General features: G+C 35.2%; 3 protein-coding genes across 8 annotated transcripts; 1 reads left to right on the plus strand and 2 right to left on the minus strand.

The window, feature by feature from the left end:
* Nucleotides 1–329: 329 nt before the first annotated feature.
* On the minus strand, nt 330–10,289 carry LOC106152481 (uncharacterized). Of its 3 annotated transcripts, XM_013526088.2 has the most exons (12): nt 9,989–10,289; nt 9,217–9,237; nt 6,563–6,768; nt 6,054–6,247; nt 5,718–5,791; nt 5,423–5,471; nt 5,066–5,131; nt 4,438–4,625; nt 2,651–2,777; nt 2,174–2,400; nt 1,636–1,878; nt 330–1,453 (listed from the first exon to the last, which is right to left on the minus strand). In XM_013526088.2, exons 1-12 carry the CDS (start codon nt 10,137–10,139, stop codon nt 684–686), a joined length of 2,316 nt encoding a protein of 771 aa, XP_013381542.2. In that variant the 5' UTR covers nt 10,140–10,289; the 3' UTR covers nt 330–683. The 3 variants fall into 3 exon arrangements, with proteins under 3 accessions (XP_013381542.2, XP_013381543.2, XP_013381544.2); XM_013526089.2 differs by lacking the exon at nt 9,217–9,237; XM_013526090.2 differs by lacking the exons at nt 9,217–9,237; nt 9,989–10,289 and adding an exon at nt 7,520–8,419.
* A 109-nt stretch (nt 10,290–10,398) lies between these two features.
* On the plus strand, nt 10,399–20,426 carry LOC147759600 (uncharacterized). Of its 2 annotated transcripts, none has more exons than XM_086997114.1 (13): nt 10,399–10,626; nt 11,165–11,414; nt 11,875–11,953; nt 12,613–12,803; nt 13,028–13,183; nt 13,487–13,609; nt 13,956–14,088; nt 14,807–14,899; nt 15,219–15,329; nt 15,845–15,979; nt 16,423–16,818; nt 17,023–17,259; nt 17,442–20,426. In XM_086997114.1, exons 2-13 carry the CDS (start codon nt 11,184–11,186, stop codon nt 18,428–18,430), a joined length of 2,874 nt encoding a protein of 957 aa, XP_086853240.1. In that variant the 5' UTR covers nt 10,399–10,626; nt 11,165–11,183; the 3' UTR covers nt 18,431–20,426. The 2 variants fall into 2 exon arrangements, with proteins under 2 accessions (XP_086853240.1, XP_086853239.1); XM_086997113.1 differs by having other exon boundaries at nt 10,401–10,626; nt 12,610–12,803.
* On the minus strand, nt 19,987–25,817 carry LOC106152486 (uncharacterized). Of its 3 annotated transcripts, none has more exons than XM_024076533.2 (6): nt 25,644–25,801; nt 23,917–24,116; nt 22,332–22,427; nt 21,718–21,890; nt 21,086–21,166; nt 19,987–20,746 (listed from the first exon to the last, which is right to left on the minus strand). In XM_024076533.2, the coding sequence occupies exons 2-6, from the start codon at nt 23,936–23,938 to the stop codon at nt 20,447–20,449; spliced, it is 672 nt and encodes a 223-aa protein (XP_023932301.2). In that variant the 5' UTR covers nt 23,939–24,116; nt 25,644–25,801; the 3' UTR covers nt 19,987–20,446. The 3 variants fall into 3 exon arrangements, with proteins under 3 accessions (XP_023932301.2, XP_086853242.1, XP_023932302.2); XM_086997116.1 differs by lacking the exon at nt 25,644–25,801 and adding an exon at nt 25,443–25,569; XM_024076534.2 differs by lacking the exon at nt 23,917–24,116 and having other exon boundaries at nt 25,644–25,817.
* Between the last annotated feature and the right edge of the window lie 110 nt (nt 25,818–25,927).

Below are 25,927 nucleotides of genomic sequence, written 5' to 3' on the forward strand. Positions count from 1 at the left end.
TTAATTACTTATGACATTTTTTACAAGTCTTTGGGATTTCCATTAAATTTGCACAGCAGAATAACAAAAGTCAGTTCAGTAAGTTTCCCCGACATGGCAGCCAATGGGAATATCTTTCAACTTAACTGAAAGCAAATAATCTTTTCTCCAAAATAACATTGATCATGGCACAAATGACAAATAATTGCTCCTGAACTTATACCCTTTTCACATAAATTTCCTATGAGAACACAATTATGTACAATAGTATTATTATTATATATATATAGCCTTTTTCATAAAACCAGGAACTAAATATATATATATATATATATATATATATATATATATATATATATATATATATATATATATATATATATATATATCCACTGACTCCAATGATAGACATTTGCAAGAACAACTTTCAGTAAAAAAGGTAATGGGCAAATGCCATACATATCTGCCAGTGATAAAAGGACACAAAAGGCATGCACATTTTTGGAAATTATGCAAATCATAACACATGTGAATGAATGTACCAGTATATAAATTAAACAATGAAATACCAAAATACATACCCTGTCAATACAAATTCCAAGTATTAATACTGGCAATTAAATACTTTTTTAATTGAGCTCATAGGGTGTAATTAACACTAAAACATTTCATCAGGCTTGTGGCCATGATAACCATACTTAGTATCACGTATTTGTGAGCTCTTCCAGAGTGAGTAAGTCAATATCTATGGTCAGGGAGGCTTCTGCTCTTCGACTTGACTGTTTCACTTGATGCACAGAGTCATTATTATTGTTGTTGTTTTGATTTAAATGGGCCAAATCATTATCCTGTTTGCTAATTACAGGGTTGGAATCTGGTTCTCCAGTTCCATCTGCAGTGTTTAGTGTTTCTTTGTTTTTATTTTCATCTTCTTCTTCAGTGACAAAGAACAGCACGCTATCTTGCTGCTTTGGATCAACAGTCATTTGATCCTCTCCAGTTTCCATGTCACCTTCTTTACTGGTTACTCCATCTTGATCTGTCATTGATAACCCTGTATTGGTCTCCTCTTGTTCTCTGCCAACAATGCCTTCAACTGCCATTGGTATGGACCTGTCTTTGATGTGGGCATCACCAGCACCCTCCACTGCCCTGTTTTCACTTTCATGTTGATGACTGTCTTCCTTGAGACTGACCTCATTATTCAAATCATCCTTTGGTTCAGTAGCCTGTTCAGGAATAACTTGATTGGCAGGATCAACTTGTTCATCCTGACTTTTGTTGGCCTCATCAACCTCCTCAATAAGCTCATCAAGGTCATTCCCAATGTCATTTGCATTAACTCCGCCTGTGACACTGCTGTAGTCCAGCATGCTATTACCCCTTGCTGTGGCGCTTTCTTCTGCAAGCCCAGTGTTGTCCTCTTCCACCAGAGTGCTCGGAATGGCCAGATCCTCTTGTGATTGGGATTTCCCTGTGGGAAAAATATATTTTTTATTAGCAAGGACAATTAAGGATCAAGGGCTCTGAAAAAGATATTTAATTCACACCATCCTTTTCTTGGATTTAAATAATGAAAATAATGAGTGTATCATATTGCATTCAACAAATAAATAAATATATTATACATGAAGAAGAAGAGAAAAACTGCCTCACCATCAGCTGCTGATTCTGGCTTCTCTTGTAAAGCTGCCACATTTTGCTCAGTGGTGACCCCTGGTGTCTTGGTGGTCTGTCTTGGAGTATTCACAGGTCTTGCTGTCACTGCATTAGGGCTCCACACGGATGCCTGGACACCCTGGACTTCAATACTGTTCATTAGTGGGTTGTGGGCACTCAGTGGAACTGGGGCTTTCTGATATTTGGCGCCTTTCAGCTGTGCACCGCTGACTTTAACTCCTATATAAATTAATTAACTAATTAATATTTTATCAAAATAACTTGGTTATTGATGTAAGGCAACAAGTGATTTCAAAATGAAAGTGAAAGTACTTGGTCAAACATCCACAATTTACTGAATAAAACCTAATGAGAGAAATTGCCAACAAATTAAAAAGAAACAAAGTTTTTCTAGTGGTAATCAATTGGCTGCTGGTACGATATTAACTAACTGGATAATAATATATATCATTTTAATAGTCAAATCTTAATATAATTCATTGCCACATAAATACAGACCAAATATCACACTTACCCTTCAGTCGTATGTCCTTGGGCAAGTCAAAGAGGAACAGGTTCTTCTTGCTGTTGTCTCTGGCACTGGAGGGCCGTTTCCTGCTGTCCTGCATGCTTCTGGGTATGTTTGGTGTGGAGGTGGCTGGGGTGGGTCTGGAGAGATGGTGAGGATGAGGAGGAGGAGGAGGGAAGGAGTCGTGTCTACTGGAGAGATGGCCTGCCTCAGTCTGTGGGTGACCATGATTCCTGGAATGAGGGAAATCAGATAGATAGATAGATAGATAGATAGATAGATAGATAGATGGACAGAAAATGATTAGGTTAAACAATTATTTTATGCCACTCCCTTAATTAACATCCATATTATTATTATTATTTATAAATGAAAATGCACTTTCTTAAAAGTTAAACTAAGAAACTAAAAGAAAAATAAATAAATAAATAAACTTAAATGAATAAAAACATACAAATAAACTTGAGCTTTATTATGACTCACCTTGCATGCCTCTCATAAACTGGTGGGTAGGTGGAGGAGGCTTCAGGAAAGGTGGTCGCAGAGACTGAGGCATGGCCAGACCCTGAACCGGGAGTATTCTCTTCATCAGAGTCAGAGCATGTAGATTCTGAAAAATATTAACGATAAGTTTTGAAATAATAATCATACAATGTGCATGAACTACAATGAAAAATACCAGTTACTGAAAAATGAGTTGATCACATTTGTGTAAAATATAAAAGATGTAACCATGTTATTTGAAATTAATTATCAGTGTTACATAAGAGTAAAATACATAATTGTTTTATAGCAGCAACAGCAGTAACTGCTTTATTTCGACAGATTTGTAAATTCAGTGTCTTTTTTATCAAAAATATACAATTATGTTAAATAGCAAGTGTTTTACATTGAAAAAGTACTGTGATTTTGACATTACCTCAAAAACAGAATGAGAAACTGCTTTTATAATGTAGGCATATTTAAAGACAGATGGTGGATAAACAGCAATTTCCATTACCAAATTAACAAGTGTCATTATTTTACAAACCAAAAATTATTCAAAATCAATGGAGGAATTGAAGTCACAGGTTAAGTGAAATGCAAGTCACCATCAAGTGCTTTATTCTAATTAAAACTAATGATTTCCAATAAAGCAACCATGTGTAACATTCAGCGTGAAATAATTGGAACATAGAGAAGTGGATTATCAAATGCAAATCCCATAAATCTGATTCTAGGGAAACTGAAGGGCCACAGGGTAAAACTGAATAAATATGGTAAAAATTCTTCAATCTTGAAATCATGCACTATTTGAATAATTAACCTATATGTATAAATAAATAGATAATTGGCAAACAGGATATATTAAATAATGTTAAAATAAATGTGAAATGTGAATGGCATTTAGAAATACATTACCTTTCTTGTAAGTAGTAATCTGAGTAAAATAACATATCAACATTCAATTAAACTAATACTATGTAATATGTAAAACAGCAGCTATATATTTTCTGGTTTCACTCTGCTCATAGAAAATGATGTCATTTTTTATTTCTATTTTTTCCCATTTGAATACTTCTTCAATTTTTTTTATAATAGCCAATCATCATTTAACCAAATGTTGCAATGTGGCTGACATTAGTCATAAATATACAAAGTCTTGGCCTAAATCTAAAGACAAAAAAGAGAAAAAATGAAGCGATTATCTTTGTTTGCATTCAATTATCTTTAATTCCTTTCAAATTATGTTTTCTTTTTGCCTTTTCTTTTTTTTCTTTTTGAATTGATGGCAGTAGAGTGAATCCAATTACACTACAAAAGCTAATCATAAAAAGCAACAATACAAATAAACAACATTAATTAGATAAATATTATTAAATCATACATTCAAGTATTAGAAATCCTTAGCACAGTTACACAACAGATCGCAGCGAACATGTTACTAGCAAATACATTATTAGTAATTTTAGTCATATTAGTTTATCACTTATAACCGTAATGACCCAATCTTTTCAATGTGGCAAAATTATCAATTTTTTAAATGCATGATTTTAGAATCGTGAAAATAATTATACATCTCTGTGGCTTTTGTTGTGTTTTTTTTTCTATATAGAATATAAGTATGAAGTAGTCTTTGTTTGTGTTTAGTTGCAATAATAATGTACGTTCTATCTTTGAGAATTTATGACTTGAAAAAACACACAATCTGTAAAATTCACAATTTTTGCCCATTGAAAAGATAGAGTAATTACAGTACCTACGGGTCAGCCATACGGCAATTCCCTCACCTTGAGGTGTCCCAGGCGTGTGTTGGTCAGATCTATACTGGTCATCTACATGGTCAACTATATTGCCTTCAGCGTCCTTCATCTCTATGGTTTTCCTTATTTTCTCCACAAAGAAGGTCTGTCCTGGGTTACTGCGAGGCATGTAGACACCAAACTTGAAAAGGCTTTTTGAATCTAGGTAGTGGGCACTGTAAATGAAATGCCATGTGATAATAATCATACTGTCAAAAATTTTTTTTTTCAGTTTGGATTAAGAATTTACCTTAGGTTCTTTTCGTAAAGAAAAAAAAAAGAATTCCAGGTGAAAAGATACTACTACTACTACTACTACTACTACTACTACTACTACTAATAATAATAATAATAATAATATTCATTTGAAAAAACAAATAATTAAATAACTGGCATAGCCATAATCCTTGTTGGTGGTGGAAAGTGGAGGGGGGGGGGGGGGGTACTTCCTGGTCATCCTTCATCCAGTGACTTAGTTTAATTCATACATAGACAAAATAATCCAAAATATTTCATTTGTCATGCTGTGAGGGAGGCTCACACTGTCACTAATAGGTAATATTAATTTTCATCTCTTCATTATTATTTAATTTTTTTTTTTTTTGACAGAACTTACTTGTTGTATCTTGCCCCAATAAGAAAAGAGTGAACAGACTCTCCTGCTGGCACCTGAGGCTGAGGTCTGGAAGAATAACAGAGGTTAAACACATTTAAAAATTAATTTAAAATAGACAAATATATAAAAGCATAATTAATATGAAAAGTGTTGTTTTGTGCTACAGTAGTTTCTATATCTATTTTTTTTCAAATTCAGTCTTGTAACACAGGGTGTAATGACCTATTTAGAAATTATTTGTACTTATTTAGAGCACATAACATAATAGAAGGAAAAAGAGTGAGACTGTTAGTCTTTGGTAGTATGTGGCCCGAATTTTTAAACATAATACGTGATAAAATTATTTTTAAAACTTACGCTCTTCTAATACCGCTGGATGCACTCTGCGGCCTGCTGACTGGTGGCACTGGAAACATTTTAATAAATATCATTACTGATAATTTACATCTGACTTATGAAATTAATATAAAAGACATTTGCCAAGAATGTGGTGTATTTTGATATGTTACATAACATTTTACTTCATCCATCTAAAAGTGGTAAAAAGTTCTTATGAAAATAATTTCTTTGAACCTCTCTCTCCCACGCAAAGTTATACTTGGGGAGTATACTGTACATGTATATGCAGGATATGTCATGATGAAGTATTTACCTCTTGGTGTTTGTCGCCTTTGTTCATAAGCATTCACTGGTGCTGAACTGCATCTGTGTCTTGCTCGCAGTAAACTTTAAAAAAAATAATGACAAAACTGATTTATATACAGTTGTGACCTTGATTCTAAAAACTCTCCAGAAACAGAAATCCAGAATAAGAGATTACAACTTGTTTCTTAACAAAAATGCATATGAAAAGGAATTTTCAAAAAGATCATAAATAATGAAAATATAAAATCATGATAAAAACATCATAGCCACAGTTACTTATTTTAGGGGTCACTCTACACGATTCATCAGTCCCAGTGCTTATGCATATAGTGTGTGTACTTACGATGCTCTCGTCGGCTTTCCAAGCTGCACATTCACCTCATTCATTGCGCTGTTTTTGAGTTCTGTGGTTGTCAAATACTGATGAGTACTATTTGGTCTGTAAAATGTTTGCCCATTTTGCTTTAGTGGTGGAGCACATTTGTTAGGCTGAAGTAAAGCCTTGTGCCATTTTATTGGGCCATTTCGTTGCTCCAACTGAAATTTTATGGAATATTTTTAATTTGATATATTTTGTCTTCAAATGTTTGAAAAAATTAAAGAATGGCATGCTCAAAACTTATACATCAGAATAAAAACCAAGAAGAAGGACAAAGTTGGACCTATATCCAAACATTTATTAAACCCCTTAAAAAAAAGTAAAAACTTTCTGACAATAATTTAAAACCTGTCTTATATCATTATTTCATGAATATTTATAAAAGGACTGCATTTTATCATATTTTATCAAATTCAGCAACAAAAAAATCCTTAAGTCTTCACTTTTATTAGAGAATTCTACCCCACACTTACCTTGTTTGCTGGCAGCAATTTTGACAAAAACAACGGCGACTCTCCTGAATGGGAGACCTGATTGCTGATATCCATCACATATTTTGGCGTGCCATGTTCTGCCGTGAACTCATCCTCCATAATGTGGTTGATGTCATCTTGGAGTTCTCGGTGGTACTCTGCACTGTGGTTAAAGGAGTACTGACTAGGAGGGTGTCGCTTGCTTCCTGCAATTTATTTATTAAAAAAATTTTGGTAATTTTCAACTAAAATTTTAAAGTTGAAGAACTATAAAATGAACTGAGATTAATAGTGGTTTTGAATAAGAGAAGGTATTGACAGGTTTAATTGACTTTTCTGGAAATAAAAAGTGATGAATTCAAGGACTACATGTACAAGCAGTTTTGATTTACACATGATATTTGTTTAATCTAAGCACATTTAACTTAAACTGAATTAAATTAAAAAATCCTTTTTAAATGAAAATATGAAAAAAGAGATCCAAGCAACTGTAATTTACACATCGGAAATTATTGAACTTCTTTATGAAATTCTTTTAAAATTAATTAAAAATCCCTTTTAAGCAGTTTTTAAGTGACAATCAACATTTCATCAAAAGTTTAAGTAAAGAAAAAACTGTTACAGAAATATAATACATTGTATAATATCCCATTAAATTACCTAAAAAGTCAATTAAGCATTTCATGATTTATTTTCATGACTTACTTGATTTTAGAGAGAATTATCAATAAATCTAATTAATTTAATTTCATGCCTTCATCTCAAATCAATTTTTTTAAATACATTTAATAATATTCAACCATTCCTCTCACAAAAATAATTGTGAAAAAATACCAAATTTCTGACTAAATTGATGGTAATTGGTTAAATTTATCAATACTCAAACAAAACAAAAATCAGGAACTACTAGCAGCAAGATTCCACCACTTAAAAAAAAAAAAGAAAAACATTTCCAACCTATTGGTGTCAACTTTTTTCTCCCCATTTTTGGTCCTGAGCTACTAAGAAGCAAGGATAGGTAAGACTGGTCTCTGAAACTGCTACTTGTATTGGGTAGTGTCTGTACCCTTCGGCGTAAGATTTCCACTTCTCCATGCATTTTATCCTTTTTTAAAATTGTCTTTCTGGGAACAAAGTCATGTTCCTAATTCTCAGCAAAGCAAGTCACGAATCAATGTTTTTCTTCTCTATTTATCCTCAAAAAATTACATCTTTCCTTAGTTAATCCTTTTTTCTTAGCAACTAAATTTATGTACAAGTAACGCTTCTCACGTCGGTCTTCTGAATAATGACTTGAACCCAGCACAAATAAACAGCAGTCGCTAACCATTTTAAACACGCTAGACTAAGCTGACCAAAGAAAAACAAGTCTCATTGACTAACATAAATATTTAGGGCATCACCTGTAACAGACTGTATTTAGAGAACACACAACACTAACAATATCCTCACGCAACATCAAATAAGGTGGCACTTTTCAAATATGTTTTCGTTACTTTAAATCCTAAGAGGACCCCTTTGTTCAAGTAATAGGCGGCTTGTACTCAAACTAAGAAAGAGGTATTTGATATAAGCGGTGCCCGTTGAAAGCTGTTTAAAACAAAAGGCCTCCTGATTTTTAAGAAGTGTGCTTGGCCTATGTTTGAACCGACAAAACATGTATATGTATCATACCCCCTGCGTTTTAACAGTAAATACAGACATTTCTCACACCCTGTTCAGGTTCATATTTTTATCAATGAAGGTCACTTCTTGGTAACAATGCACATGTACAAGACCAATACTTTTGTTTCAGTGGCTTGGCAAAAACATCATCCTTAGCCTTTTGTGCAAATCACCATAAAATGTCCTGTGCTTTGTGTGAATTATGTGCGTATATTTACAGTAGGTCTACGTGCACAAAACCACATTTTTGGATTTTAAAGGAACCAAATGGTTCTAAACAGGTTAAATGGAAGAGCTTATTTCTAACTGAAAATGACTTGAAAACAAAATGTTATGTATTTTGACAAAGCACTTACAAACACATGTACCCTGTACATACAGTACATGTATCTCAGATCTTCAGATTTTTATTCAACCTTTTAAAATAACATCAAACAACAGTAACAACATTTAGTCAAATTATAATTTAATTTCAGTACCTTAAAAAATGTACCATACAGAAAAGACCAAGAAATTATTATTTCCAGCTTAATGTTATTTACATTAAAATTCACACTCAGCAACACAGCACAAAGGTGTTTGGGGGGTATAACAGCCAAAACTAAATACAGACAACAAAACAAACTAAGTTGTATAAAAAAGAAGAAACAATTAAATAAGAAGAATATGAAAAAAAGAGAAATAAGATGAAAATACTGGGTAGATTACCATCAACTCAGCACTTCAAATTGTAGATTCAAAACCATGCATATGGGAATAAAGATCACCATTTCACACTCATAAAATGGACAGTAACAGTATTCAATGACAATAAACCCAATTGTTACTCAGAACCTTACATGCAAATAAATTTGGAAGACAGGGGTTTGGGGGTAAAGTAAAGATTTAAACACATTCACAATAAAACAGTTTTACTTGTAACTTGTAATTAAGTCAAATATGAAAATCTACACACTGCCACAAGTACAAGAAAACAGCAAACTCCTTACTCTCTAGGGCAATTTTGTGAGCTGTAAACAAATAGACAGATTGAAATACTGGGGTAGTCGCTTTCAAAGCACAATTTTTACTTTGAATCTCAAAGCAAAATGTTAAATTTAAAATAAAATATTACTATTACTTGTCATCATAAAGTCATTATTTTATGAGTTATTAATTATGTTTTTTTTTTTTTTCAAAAACAGGTATATCTGTAATTAACCCAGTAGCTAACGAACTATTACATGTACCCCACACAACACACAGTGCTACTGTACTTAGTAGCTGTACCCTAGCTACCATACGCCAGTCTAGTATCACTACTGGAGTAGTGTCAACCATATGCTTTTAAAAGGAAATTGTGCAACCATATAAATTATAATTTTAATTTACCAATTTCCACCATGACAAAACGCTTAAAACCCTCTAATAGTACTTCAAACTAGACAGAAATGTTGCACTGTCATACTGTACTGGTCAAAATGAATTTCTCAATTTTGATGGTTCTTTCTCAAATAAATCAAGGCACTGCCAATGAACATATTGACCATGAATATATAATCGTTCTTACAATCTCTCAGGCTAATTACATTTAACTGGTATTAATCAATGAATAATGCGAAAAGAAACAATTAGATATTGATTTCAATGCAACATAATTGCCATGATCAGCCAAACAAATCCTAGCCTAGGATCTGCAGCGGATAGTTGGCATGCAGTCTGGTGATAACATTATTCATTTTTACCCTCGACAATAAATAATTTAATGAAATAATAATTCACCTTTAAATCCCTGACCAATATTTGCATCGGAAGCGAACTGTCGCTGGCGGTCCTCGTATGAAAGATCAAGACCCAAATACCGCAATCCCTGACTTCGGGATTTTCGCATTTGTACGCCGCTGCGTGAATTGTTCTGATCGCTGAACACCATCTTGCGGTGTTGAGTCGGGGACTTAAATCATTCACTCAAATTTCCACTGCCAAACCATTTAGAGCGATATGTTTAACGTAATTCTAGCAGAACAATTGCGACTCTTCACTCTTGATGGCAGTCGCCATGTTGTTTGACCTTTGTCATTCCATAGCAACAGTGACAGCCCAGTAGTTGGCGCTGCCAGCAAGGAAAGTTGGGAATTCCCAACAAGAGGGGACAAATACTTGAGCAGAGCTTGAGGAGCATTTTGCTAATCAAAGCAGGTTAGTAGTCGCTTGACAGGGATGTGATTTTTTTATATTTATTTTTTGTTTAGATTTTTACCCTCCTTCTAGCACAAGTGTGTTCTCTTCGTATGAAATAAAAGAGTTGATAGAATATTCTTTCGCTTTCGCATGTCGTTGACGTCATCCTGATAACGTGAGTTAGATCTGGTGTAGCTGGCAGTATTATCGAGTATTACTATTAGGGCGTCGAATGTGCCGTGAGTATGTTTTTTCCTTATGATCAGTACACTGTACAAAAGGCAAAATATTTGTATAGGCAAAATACTTAGTTCTGATTACGTACAGTACTTTGTACTGGGCATACCGGTAGTTGAGGTTGTTGAGATAATGACACTTACTTAGTTTCTATTCATTTTTTAAGATATTGAGTAGTATATGTGTCCATTTGGCTTCCCCTGCATATTACCGGTAGTACATATTATTATACATGTACATTATATCTCACAGTGGACAAATTCTACTCGTACGTTGCATGTACCGGTACTGTATTTGTATCAATGTTGAATATTAAGATGTGTTTATATTGATTAAATAGTATATAAGTTTTAAAAGTGGGAAGGGAGCGAATAAAATCTATACTAAGTACAAGATTAGATTAAAACCTTGAAAATGGGAAATCGATACATGTGCATTAGTTAAAATGGCCAAAATTTGTCAAAATACTGGTACTGCAGTAGCTATTTTTCCCCTTATTTTATTATATATAATATACTTTCTCTCTTTATATACACATAGATAAAAAAAATCACAGAAGATGGCGTCACCAACAAGCCAAGCAAAGCCTCCAGGGAACCAAGAATTTTTGAAGCGCCTGAATGATAAAGGTTATAAGAACTGGTTAAAAGGAGCACAGTGCCTCAAAGAGCTTTGCAACGGATTGGCATCTTTTTGTGAGAAGGAATCACAAGCATTACATCAACAATTGAAAAAGAAAGTTAACTTAAAGCAGACATGTGGGACGTGCAGGAGCAAAAATATTATCAAGGTACAGTAAGATAAATATATATATATATATATATATATATATATATATATATATAGTTTCTGAAATTTATTGTGTATATACCAAAGTCCTAGTTTAAGCTTTTGCCACTTTTGATATTTTTATTCTTAAAATTCTTGAGCTGTCAATGTTATCTTCAGCCTGAAGCCTTCCTAATTTTTAACATGACCAAAAACAAAATCAGTGTGCACTTACATGTAGCTACTAATCTCAGTACCGTATGGTAATTTTAGTATGTTACTCTTTTTTTACCTTAATAAAGGGATCTATTGTTCCATGCTGATCTTATGAAGCCTTCTCAGATTAAGTGTCTTATTTTTTACACAAAAGATTTGGTGAACATGTAATTGCGATACCTCATAATCAATTTCACCACACACACACACACACACACACACACACACACACACACTAGTATATTATTTCTATTTTCTACAAGCAGAACCAACTGAAGAATCCCTGTCCTGTGGGTGTGTGTGATAAATGGGTCAAGGAAATAGTAGCTGTTCATAAATTGAAAGGTAATAATTTATCATATTTTTGCCACTGGGACCTTCCAAGTGGAGACAAGGCTGGACAATGTTGCCTTCACTTTTTTTTAGCAGATATGTGATCTAAAGTGTGTGTGTGTGTGTGTGTGTCAGGGGTGGATTTAGGCCGTCTTCTGGGTCTTCCGGAAGACGGTCAGATTTTTAAGTTTACGTTGTCCGGCATCTAATGTTTTCTGTCGGAAGACGGTAAAAATTGGAGGATGGATCAACAAAAATAAATTGGAAGACTGTCAGAAATTACCTTTGGATCTGCCCCTGTGTGTGTGTGTTTGTGTTTGCGCGTGCATGTGTGCGTGTGTGTGTGTGTGTGTGTGTTTTCAATCTGTGATAGTTATACACAATGTACCAATAAGTTCTGAACATAAATCGATCCTCATTGTTGATACATGCACATTGGGTATGTCTTCAGTACTGGCCGGTGTAATAAGAAAATGTTTGTTTTTGTATTTTACTCATGCTCATGCACACTTTTCCTTTATAAGAGGTAAGTTATTAGTATTAGTATATATTTTTTATTTTATTATTATTATTATTATTATTATTATTATTATTATTATTATTATTTTCACATAAACTACATGTAAATTTTTCAATTAATTATTTATAATTGTATTTTTTTTTGGCAGAAGTGTTTTGGACCAACTGTTCCCTGGATCAAGTGCCCACCATCCACTGGGAGGTGGCCAAGTGTTTTATGAACCGTGGTCAAAAGTCAGCCAACACAGGAGCAGCAACCAGTGACACCTCTGCTCTCCTTAATCTGCTGAGAAACTGTAAGCCAATCAATGGCAAGTTTACAAATAAATCCTGTCCAGAAAAGGTAGATATTTTTTAACGTAATTTATATTTGATTCAGTGTCAGCTACACTAAAAAAGGTTGTCAATCTGTCTGTTTTCATAAATCCCATGTTTTTACTCAATTTGTAAAAAAAAAAAGAGAAAAGAACCATGGGCATAGGCTGCAGGAGACAGATTGGGTGGGTGGGGGGAGTTGTCATTCCACCTGCTAACACATTACATTCTTTGATTTATTTATTTACCTAGGCTGCTCAAAAAAGAAATCAGTTGATGCATTCCTCTGATATGACATGGACTGACACACAGCTTCAAGAGTGTGTTGCTGCCTTGGTAACTTTACTGTCAGACACAGCACTGGCCCAAAACCAAGATGCAAAGAAGGCAATAGCAACCATCAAGCAGGTAGTGTCCGTGTGTGAAGGTGTTGGGCTGAAGTGTGTTAGTTGTGGCAGTGCTTTTGTTGGGTGTGACTGTGCTGAGCTTGAGTGTGTTAGGTGTGATGGTGATTGTGTTGGATGTGACTGTGCTGAGTAGGAAGCATCATTTTGATTGTGCTTGATGTACAAAAAAAATGAAGCATTTTACTTTATTTGTTTTTGTAGAAAAATCAATGATGGTTAATGTGTAGAGTGAAGTATAATAAATAGATATAGCTTCAAGACGCACTGGATATAAGATGAAAGAATTTCTGCAAATTTTCTTTAGATTTGTGGAAGTAAGTTCCATATAAGTGAGGAGGATTTGGAAAAGATTGAACTGGAAGTTCTAAAAAACAAGATGGAAGAAATTGAGGAAACACTGAATGAAGCCCAGCAAATAACCCCAGAGGTAAAGAAACATTATTATTATTAAAGAAAAAGTGCTCTATAGAGTAACAGTTAGTAATCGCCTTGTGAGACAGTTAGTTACCACATGTTAGTAGGTTTATGTTTAAAAATCTTGAAGAAAATTTTTTCTTCACCAATGCCACTGCAAGCATGGAAGGACAAAGATGAACATTTAGTTAGAAAAAAAGACTGCTTGGGACATTTCATCAAGAAATTGATTTTTGTATCTTAAGATTATCCATATGTGCCTTAAGATTTTTCTCAGATGTTTCAAGATATTTTTCCAGGTATTCCAAGATTTTTCAAGTTAAAATTATAATTATTCTCTTGTTGTTGATCTTTTTCAGCTTACAAGTGCCTTGGCTGCATTCACAGAATTCTTGAAGAAAAACCCTGACCTCTTAGACAAACTCAAAAGTAATCTTGAGGAGCTGCAGAATAACATGGAGACACTACAAGACAGGATGGATACCCTTGAAGGTATGCATTGTCAGTATCTTCTACTTGTTCAAAAAGAAAGAAAGAAAACAAAAAACAAGTGCTAATGGCAATTAAGCACTTAAATTGTGTCCCTGTATCATCCTCTGAAATCCAGTTTCACTTCACCAAATAAAGAATTTATTATATTTTCTTTGACGTTGGCTTGCCATTGCATGGTTTGCCACAAATATCACAAAACATTTTGCATTAATTCAGTATCTAATATAATTTTCAGAATGGACTGTTATTCAGAATATAAAAAAGGGAATACTTTTTCAACTGGTTTGGGGTCTTTTGATATATATGCATATGTGAGCACTCTCTAGTTCAGATCACTTAGCCAGAAATTTAGATTAAATTTCAATGTCATTTCCATAAATCTTTTAATTAAAAAAAAGATAGCACAACATGCATGTACGTGAAAATTACAATTGCTTACAATTGCTTAAGCTTAAAAAGACTCCCAATGTTGACCATTTTACATTTTGCCCATGACATGTTGGAAAATTTGTGTATGGGACAATTTGTGTGTAAATGATATAGCATTATTATTATTATTATTATTATGTAAAATTGTCATATCTTAATTATTTTATCACCAATTATACTTGGCTTATTACTTCTGGGAGCTACTAAACAAGATTCAAAAGTAAGAACTTGGTACTATACCAGAATATTGTATTTTTTCTAAATTCTTCTTTTTCAACATTCCAAAAAGGGAGGCAAGACCAACAACAAGAAAAACTGGAGGACTTAATCGATGCAGTTAATAACTTGAAGTTAGGGCAAGGCAATAGCCCTGATGGGAGAGGTAAAGCAATGTGGAATATGTAGCATTAATATTAGCGTATAATTATATTTCTTTTTTATTAACAGTGAATTATTGACTCTTGCTTTACTACTTATTAAAATAAGATACATAATAGCATTATGGCGAATGAAAATATCTAGGCACTAATAAATTTTCCAAATAACTGAAAAAATTATTTTGATTATTAAAATGAGTTTTTTTCATGATTATCAAAGATTGTGTTTCACTGTAATTCAGAAAATGATTCTGAATTAAACATCTTTTACTGCCCAGCTCTTTGTTTGTTTTTATGTTTGTTTCAAATTATCTAAAATTACAGGCAGTGCCTCAGTTCCAGTTGTAAACTACAAGAATGCCCTGCAGGACCACACGCAGAGTTCGGGACTGAAGCTTCCTGTTTACACACCAGTCACACCACCAGATGGCAGAGGTGGCTTTATTTTCCAACACAAGCTTTAGCTTTATAAAATCAAAACAAAGATTAAAATAATCAAAATAAAGGTTTTAGAAAAATGAAAAACCATCTTGTTAGTTTGGTTGTTGAGATAATGACACTGAGTTTCTATTCATTTTTTAAGATATTGAGATATCATCTCAAGCGAAAAATAAAATATACTGTATGATACTATTGATAGTGTTATTGGAAAATTTTGTTTAAGTGTTTTAAAGTAATTTATGCACTGTAACATTACTTTGGATATTGCCTGGAATTGGTGTGTACATAGCTGGGTTACTTCTACCCCTCAGGTGTAGCAAAGACCTATGATGATCTTGTCTTACGACTTTTTGTTACATGTAGGTGGAATTTGTACGCTTTCCATTTTACAGTTCAGCACACTACTAATTTGTAATGTACAGGGAATGGTACCATACATATTATAATCTTTTCATTAAAAAACAGTGACATGTATACATTGTACGTGTACAATGAATGTCTGACTTTAGGTTATGGTTCCAAAGTCACTGTAGAAGGGAAGACGTATTGCAGCGAGAGTCAAAACCATCCACGCAAGAGAGCTGCAGAGCAGGATGCTGCTAGGGTGGCATTGCTGCAGTTAGGAAGACTGGGAGAACAATCGGGTGGGTCTCGGCTGAGAATGATGAAGGACCATTTCACATTGTGTGCTGTACTTACATTTACAAGTGCATCTGTATGGCAATGTTTTGACTTTTGGTACCCAGTAGATACTTGCTAGTATTTACACTACATGTATGGGAGGTTTTGCTGTCTTTTTTTCAAGTTTTCTTCCAACTGTTTGGACCTATCAAAATTAATCCAATTTACTGTTTGAGTCAAGTGTAGGATCACATTTAGCTGACTCTCATATGTACATGTAATAGCCTGGCGTAGAATTTGTTATTATAGCAAGACTAATTAAATGTTGAAATTTAAGCCCAACCAAAGTTGCATGTGCATGTTTTAGTATGTAGTTTCATTACTTGATTAATGAATGTTTTACATGTATGTAGTAATGTTCCCACCATTGATATTTCATAAGAAAACTTTCCTTTTTTTCCTGTAGAATCCAAGCAATCACCAAATATCTCGCCTGGAAGTAAAGCAGCACCAGAATCACATACAAGTGTTTCATCAGAACTCAAAAACCCATCTGTAAATTCTTTGAAGGCATTGCAGAGGCTTTCAGCCAGTCAGCATTGGAAAGAGCCACATTTTGACCTATCAAATTTGAAAACAGGAGAGGTCATCTGCATGGTAACCGTAGAAGGTGATCATATGATCCGCACCAAAGGTACCTCCACGTCTAAGAGACTAGCAGAACAAGCTGCAGCTGAGCTTGCTTTGAAGGCAATGAATATTGGCCAATCAGATAGTGGCAATGGCAAGGAAATTCTTTATCGCTACTGCTCCAGCAAAAGTAGTAATAAAATTCTCCCAGTTTATTACAGCTATGGCGAAGGTACTGGTATATATTCATTAGATTTCTTTTTATCTCCTTGTTCAAGTTGCAATAATTTGATATTTCTTTAGCTCATTAAAGTGGATAAAAATTCTGTAGTTTGTTTTTATGGGAGGGGGTTAAAAGGACCAACACCCTATCAGCTGGAAGAACCCCACTTATCAAAATTTAATCAAGATTCTTTGCCATTTTTTTTACTCACAGGGACAGCGTTCAACTGCATTCTGAGGTGTGACTACCTCACAAACAGCAATATAAAGATCACAGTCAAAAGCAACCCTTGTCCAGATATTAGTTCTGCAAAGGAAAATGCTGCAGAGAAAATCCTGAACATGCTGGGAGAGTTGGGGTTGTCTTCTGCTCCTGAATCATGTGACCCATTGAAGACAGTGGCTCCATCTGTGAGTGGTGAAAATGTGCATACCAGTAGGGTCACTGCAGGTAAATGCCTAGTCTGGTATCTTGGGCACACATACTGTTGCTTTATATTCAATTTTCATATGTTTAAATAATTATTATTATAATTTTTTGACCAAAAATGATAGAATTTAATTAATTAATTAATTAATTAATTAATTAACCAGTTAATGCAGAATATCTGGTGCTATGGCACATAATTTCAGGCTCCCCAAACAGAGAATCACCTGAACCAGATGTAGACACATCTACTGCAATGAGGGACATTGAAACTTTGCTGCTTAGAATAGGATGCCCTATGCCCAATTATAGAAAGACAGTGTCGCCCCCAGGTGGCCATTTTCTCTCGTCTGTCCAGTTTGTTTGCAAGTACGTGATGGCCAGTTCAACGGGAAAGTCCAGTAAGAAGATGGCTGAACAAGATGTGACAGGACAAGCTTTAGATTCCCTGCAGCTTGTAGTGCCACCTGATGGTAATAAAAAGGGTGCCCTTATCGAATATTGCTCCAGTCAGCCTGGGCGACACCAGCCAATTTTCTTCACTTGCAAAAGTTTCTCTGAGCCAGATTTGTTCAGTTCCTATCTATTTTCTCCCTACTTAAAAAACCAAATGGTGATAAGCATTCAAGGAAAGGCGCAACCTACTGAGGAATTGGCCAATCAGAGTGCAGCGTTCAATGCATACTTTATCATGAAACGGCTTAAAATGGATGAAATGCTGGAGAAAAATATGACTGTGACATTGGACAATCATCTGCTTGAGAAAAAGCTTGACCCAGCCAAATACAGAGTTCAGCCTGCTGGAGATAAAAGTCAGTTCTTGGCAATAGTGCAGTTCAAGTATATCTTCAGTACAGAGGAAAGTGGTTATCCAACAAAAAAAGATGCAGAGAAAAAGGCAGCAGAGTTTGCCCTGAAAACTCTCTTCTCTGATGCAGACATTCCTAGTGATTTGAACCTATGTAAGAGCAAGCTGCAAGAAATTTGTTGCATCCAAAACCGACTGTTTGAACAGCCTGCAATTCAACTTAATCCACCAACATATGAAACTGTTCCTGTTGCAGAGAAGAAATTTGTAAGTAGTGTCAGATTCCCAGTTGTCGTTAAAGGAAAAGCCTGTTTCAGAGAGGATTCTGCAAGACAGGTGGTTGCGCGGGAAGCCTTGTGCAAGATCGGCCTAATGGCTGAGATTTGAATATATACCAGACACATGACTACATGTAGGGAGGTCAAGGGGTTGGACAAACCACACTTTAACTTTGCAAAAGGTCCTCTCTTGGTACAGTTTGATCTAGGTACAAGAAAGTTTCATGGTAAAAGCCCCCCCCCCCCCCTGGTTTGGGACTGTGTACATTTACAGTACACTTAGCATAATCAGTTGTTCCAATGCTTTAATTGACTACATGTAAACATGCCTCTGTAAGAAAATAACAATTTTTCAGTATTCAATTTATCATAGATCAATCATGCAATCAGTCATTTGCTCAATTAATAAAGATCCAACATGATAATGGCAGTATTGTTTATTTGGAGACTGAAATCAATACATTTTCAGCAAACTTTACCGGTATGTCCTGAAAACATCTTGGGACAAAGTTATCAATGCTTACAAGCAACTTTCAAAGAAAGAATTTAAAAGTTTTGTATGCTCAAGTAATTGTCTAAGATCAAAACTTGATATGTAAAATCAGTTGCCCTTGATTAAAATGAATATAGATGGTAGATTTCAGTTTGATTTCTGTTATACCAGTATTACACTCAGAAGTTGTTGTTATTGTTTTTAAATATTTATTCCTAGTCGTCCATAACAAGTATTAAGAAAATTTACTGAACAGAATATGCCAGTGCATGGGGGTTTATAGTATTAAACAGGTCACACCTGTTATGTATGAATTTTTGCAAGTCCAGGTTGATTGCTGTCATAAATCAATATACCATTGTAGTCGTGTGCAGTGCTGCTCATTTTGTTAAAGATAAACAAATGCAATGCTTAATGTGATTGTGATAAATGCACATATTTTGAAAAAATAATTTTTAGTTGCTCTTGTTACCAAGAGATGGAACTGTAAATTTCTCTCATGATAATAAAAACCAACTACTTAAAATTCCAAAACATATAAGTATGGTCCTTTTTTTGAAAGGGTACACGTTTGCCTTTATGTTTATGATAAGAATGGTGCTGAAATTTCTGTGAAAATTTAACTTTCACTATATAAAAATGTAATGTTCTTTTTGTGTGCAATTAAGATTTTGACATTGAATCAGTTGCTTACATTAGGGAAGTGATGCTTGATACAACAAATTGTTTTACATGTTATGCTTTATGTAATTAATTTTTACATGATATAATTGAATTCATTGTTTTTTAACATTTTATAATTGATATAATTATTTGCTTTATGTTATAAATGTAAGATATAATTATTTGTTGCTCATGTTATACATAATTATATATAATTATTTCTAGTATTTATCTGGCATCTGGTCAAAGTAAATGTGTTTCTACATGGTTTGTGTCGACTGGGTTTTGTAGGACTTTCAACAGCATCATCTTTACAAGTAGTTGTGAGGCCTCTTTCACTTACATGTAACAACTTTAAACCAAAGTTGGTCAAAACTATAGTTCAATTTAACCCAAGAAAAACCTCATTCAGTTACAGTAAGAATGTATTATGTAATGTTATAGAAATGAAAATGATAAATGAAATTGGTGTTTTCAGAGTTTTGTCCAAAAAACACAACAAACATATGTACATGTAACACTGCTTTGTCTACAAAGGTTTACTTTTACATTTATTTATACATTTTGTCTTTTTTAGCAATATTAATTTCCTGCATAGCTAATTTTTATAATTGAGACACACTACCCAAACAATGTAAACTGTACACTAACAACAGAAAAACTGATAGTACAGAGGTCGACCTCTGAAAAATGTCAATCGGAAAAGTGCTAGCCAGTCCAAATTGTTCTCATTATTATTTATTATTATTTGTCTATGAGAGTCCAATGACATCCACAAGCTTTGAGCAAATAAATATTATTTCACAGCTTGTGTAGTTGAGATCTTTCTATTTTATTCATCATCATCATGCTGAAGTTTAGGAGGAAAAGTCTGCCAATTGCCTTCTCATAGTCCAGTCATAACAGAGTTAACAAATCATCTGCACCAATCATAAAATGGCTTTCAGCTCTCAGAACAGAGCCGGCCAATCAGACCTGGAGTTGATGGGAGGGGCTCCCATAATACACCCCTCGCGAGTACCCGGGTCTTACCATCACATCAAACCTGCGCCCAAAGCAGCAAATATAACTGGTGCCGATGATAGAGAATATGGCCGCCATCAGACCAACTACAAGATTAACCCCCTCCATAACAAGGTTCTGGTTGAAGTTGGGGAAGCATTGGTCTTCTTTCCACCCCTGGCATACCCCCAGGCTCCAACCTGTGAAGGCTATGTTGAAGGCACACATTGTGATTCCTAAGTTGCTCAGGCCAAAATGGGCCAGTACCTGGAAAAAATTGAATTATTGGTTCAGTGATCGATACTGAACTGAATTCTGATCGTTTTGGTCCATCCGCTCTGTTGGTGATATTTCTAAGATATTAGTGTGAGTGAAAAATTAAAGAAATGAAAAAAATCAAAGAATTCTGTTATGGAAACATGTGCTTCGTGACTGAGTCGGGCATCAAATTTTGGAGAAAAATGCTTTAATTGAGACCAAAACTGCAAATTATACTCACTTTCTTTATTTCCATGCTTAACATACAAAGGCACATACTGTATCTTTATTGCAAAACTACAATTGGTAAACAGACCTTTTTTGCTTAGAAAAATACTGAGTACTTACCAGAGATCTTAGTTTCCTGTTGTGGACACTTTTATAGGTATTATATTGTGTGGCAAAGCCGCATGCACCAGCTGCTGCCACCTATAATGAAAAAGTTAAAGTGAAAGTGAAAGCCTATGAACATATAATCTTAACATATTCTGCCTACTTCTGCCAACATTTTTAACTGTCATATAAAAGTTATGACAAACTGAAAGTAAACAGCAGTGTTCTTAAATTATCCATCATAAGACCTGTTGGATCCTAGATTGTAAATAGAGAAGCTATCTTATTAAGAGAAAAATAGCGATGGTGGGGGATTTCCCTTGCCTCCCCCCCCCCTCATTCGTTTTACGCGTATGGCTGAACTTATAACCTCTAATCCCCCATAGGCCCTTCATGCTCCTATGTTTATATATATATATATATATATATATATATATATATATATATATATATATATATATATATATATATATATATATATATATATATCCTAAAGAAATTGAAAATAATAATAATAAATGAAAATGGATAATTGAGGCCAGAATAAGGCCAGAAATAAATAAATAGACTTACTTACTGACAAACAAACAAACAAACCAATAAATAAATAAATAAATAAATAAATAAATAAACCAATCTCCACTTACCACAATACCAGACCATATGGGAGATCCAGAGACCAGGGGCCACCCTCCAGTGGGAAGGGCAAAGTTTAACATGACAATGCCAACGATGACACTGACTGTCCCTGTCCCTATCTGACAGAGGGACAGACGGACAAGGTGCGTGATTGCCCTCTCTATCGCCCTCTGGCGGCCACCTGGAAATAAATGACAGAGGTCGAGTTTAATTCAAATCCAGATTAAAATCGAGCTACAGAGGCATAAAATGTTATTTTACAAACTTCCAAGCATTTTATCAATTAATTTTTACAAATATTTTATTTATTTCATTTCATATTTGGCATCGTTTTTAACCTTTACGCTTTCTAAAATACCTCCCCACTCATCAGAAGTTTCAAAAATGTTCCTTTTGTTTGTTTGAACTTCATCTAGGCCTATTAATTCATCTCTCTATTAAATCAATTATTCAAATGAGGCTTTTGTTTTATCAATTAAACTTATAACAAATGATAAAGTAGATGGAGATCTACACAAACTACAAAAAAGTCGACGTGTATCTAAACAAATGTACAAGCAGAGCTAAATCCTTTGGAGATAAAATTCCTTTAAGTAGAGTATGCCGTGGGTCACGTGCTCACCTGTATCCTGCAGTGAGGGGGCGCCACAGTGGTGGCAGAAGTTGGAGCTGGTCCCCAGCAGCTCTGTGCCACAGCGGATGCAAAACACAACCTTCTCTGAAAGAGATATGGAAAAAAAGCTTTTGATATATTGCACCTCGATTTACATACATGACAAGGGCAGGGGCGGATCCAGGATTATTTGAAAGGGGGGGGGTCCAGTTTTTTCAAAAATGACAGTCCTCGGATGCTAAGCCGGCCCTTTCCCCCTTGGTGTGGGGTTCGAAGAGCAGTGGTGCCATTTGGTGCAGTTTATAACTGATTCTTCTCTTCAAAATTCTAATAATGTATCAAGAGGGGAATATTGGTATGTTTTTTTTTTCAGAATTCAAAAGGGGGTCAGAACCCCCCTAACCCCCCCTTTCCTTAATCCGCCATTGATGGGGAAAACCTACCCTCTACCAGGGCGACAGATTGATTTTTCACAGATATGTCTCTAGATAAATAGACAGTCATTTTGGTCTAATGTCGCATCAGCAAAAAATGTCCACAAAAATAACTGCGGCCCTGGTAGAGGGTAACGAAAATCCTGGTTTGTGATATCTGGATTTTTATCTGTATTTGTCCACGACAAGATACGTAATAAATGAACAATATCCCTTTTTCTAAAAATTGCCTTGATAACCACAATTTCTTGCATTTCAAGCAAAACTCCGCCAACCAAGACCCTCTCTCGATCACCGCTGGAAAAGCGCGTGATTAAGGGGGCTTAATTCTTAATCCCTTTGTCTCTCTAACAGGGCTGTTTCTCAGCTTACCAAGAATTTAGATACAATTCCTCGAGCTGAGCCATTAGATGATTGAGGGGAGAGGAAGGGGCGTGTCCATTTGTGGACGATTGAATTTTGTAAAGTGAAAACTCGCAGGCCCGTAGCCAGCAATTTCAAAAGGGGGGTTCTTTTTCTGAAAAAGTGGACCTTTTCCCATGAAAACTTCATGTACCTAGATCAAGTTTTATCCAGAGTAGACCTTTTTCCAGCAAAAGGGGCGGTTCTTACGTACCCCCCGAACCCCCCCCCCCCCCCCCCCCCCCCCCCCCCCCCCCCCGGCTACGGGCCTGACTCGGAATAAAGCTGTGGGCCTAGCTGCAATACAAGCGATCGAACAATGTTATCCCGATAATTCGTGAATGGTATATGTAAATCCAACAAAACGCTGGTATTCCAGAGAATAGCATTTTTTGACGCCTCCCTACACCGTCATGTACATGTAGTGACCAGATCCTACAAGAGAAACGCCTCTGGAGCTACATGCGAGTCTGGGATGTAAGCGCAAGGCGAATCCCATATTTTTTTTTCTCAGTTACCCGAGTCGTTCGATACCAGTGCCAATTTAAAAAATGTAGACGATCTGCACTAATGTCCAGTAAGCGCTCTGATAGTCTACATATAAAGTGATGACTAACCTTTTGATTTGCTTCACAAATTATATTTACTTTTCAGTAACTTTAATCCCTTTGTACATTTTATATTTCTCCCACTTTCATTATGTTGCCACTAAAAAGGGATGATTAATGATTAACTGCATACTGTAACTACAGTAATACCTGTAAGTTGAGTGTCTGCCATGACTCCGGGATGGTATTTTTCCGCAAGTATAGCTATAGAGCTGTTAATTTACAAACAGATGGTCTTTCTTTTTCTTTTCCTCTTGATTGTCGTGAAATCTCAGATGAACGAATATTTCCTCGTCTGTAAGGCAACTACTGGTAACTACGTCTTTACCAGTTGCGTACCCTTTTCCTTGCTGAGCATCAAAGTAAAAAGGAAGGAAAACTCGTTTTAAAATATTTTTCATATGAACTCAACTTCTTAAAGTTATGTCCTTGGGTAAGTCAGCCCTTTCGTAAAAGGTTTCGAACTACAAACTGAAAATACCTACTCTATAGGTAAAATAGACTACAGCGCATACAACACTATATACATAAAAGGCCAGATTGCTGACCGAATTACGCAAGCGTGGCTTGACCTACTTAGGGCTGTCGTGCGAGGTGACTTTTCTCTATTGTGCACCTAACAGTGTTTAATAGCTTTCAGATAATCTTTGAACTTTACCTTGACTCCTCTCTCCTTCAGTTAAAGAACAGTTAAACTTATGGAACATAACTGTTTAACATGACCTAGGGTATAATCTCATTCTATTGTCTTTATTTTCATATAATTCCACTAAGGGTATTTTATGCGGTATTTTAGTGCAAAATCATATTTTTTCTAGAAAAAAAAATTTTTTTCTCCTACTCGCGAATCATCGCTCGTCCCGTCCCTACACTTAAATATGATGCTTTGTGCCACTTTAATTAAATAACTTAATCCTAAAAATCGTGTCTTCCTGAGATTTAGAAGAAAATTAAATATCGACATAAAGTAGGCCTACTTTTACCTTTGCACTTGAGATGTTTTATGCTTTTAGTGCCTGAATTGGGAAAGGTAATTTCGCGGGATATTTAGACAAAATATGGCTTTGGGACATTTTGCAGCGCTTCGTTCGGCACGTGAAATACTAGACAATGTCAGTTCTATTATAATTCAATTATACGCAAAATTATTTGGTTTTGTCTCATTTCACTTTTTTTTTTTTTACAGAAACATTTTACTCTCACTCTTAAACTGATCGTGTTCTACATATGCAAACGTATTACCAAAAATAACATGAACTCCTTCATTATTTAACCAAGCTCTCTCGTGCTAGCGTACGCATCTTATAACGAACATTCTTTCAAGGCAAACGGCATCCTGACCTTGTCCTTATATTAAACCAGCGTGACCCCGTTCAAGGATGAATCAACAAAAGATTTGTTTTTCTCTCTACACTCCGAATTCGAGACTTATTTGTAATATGGAACATAAGTTATTTTAAATATTTTTAAGCATTAAAATTGTTCTGAGCTGGACATCGTACTTTAAAAGAGATAGCTCGACTAATATTACGATAGACCTTGATTGTAAAGAACTTGCAAAACCAGACACGCCACTTACTGAAGTATTTGGAGTCTCGTTGTAATGTTCAAAAGAGTCCTTATATTTCCCACTGATTTTTACAGTTAAGTCCCATCCTAGATTTTGACTAACTTACATGTACGTCACGCTGGCCTTAACCTTTATGAATCCAATGGTGGGCGGACTCTCAGTTTCACCCTGGTTTCACGCACTTTCAGTTCTAAACCACCGCTTTACATGTACAAGAAAGAACCACGTAACACTGGGTAATAACAGCCAATATTTTCTATACCAGTTAATAAAATTGTTAAAACAATTGAGCAAATGGTTAGCCTACCGCCCTCGCTCATCGCTGGCTGCTGCGGTCTTCTGGGTTGAAACGCTCTTATTTGACTGAGCGCTGGTGTCCCTGTTGTGGCTGAACTCCCACTGTAGTGGAAACGCGCACTTGTCACAATGCGACCAGTGCGATAGGTCGGTAGCAACAGGAGTCGGCTATGAACCGTAAAGCAAACTGTTATTCAGAAAAGATAAAGGTGAAGGCTGGGCTTATGTAATAGTTGCATGAGTATGGCCTTGGCCAGGTGTAGGCCTACATGACATAGGGTCTACACATGCAAG

Source organism: Lingula anatina, chromosome 10 (genome assembly GCF_051362555.1).
Source record: "Lingula anatina isolate TDL-2025a chromosome 10, LinAna3.0, whole genome shotgun sequence".
Taxonomy (NCBI): domain Eukaryota; kingdom Metazoa; phylum Brachiopoda; class Lingulata; order Lingulida; family Lingulidae; genus Lingula; species Lingula anatina.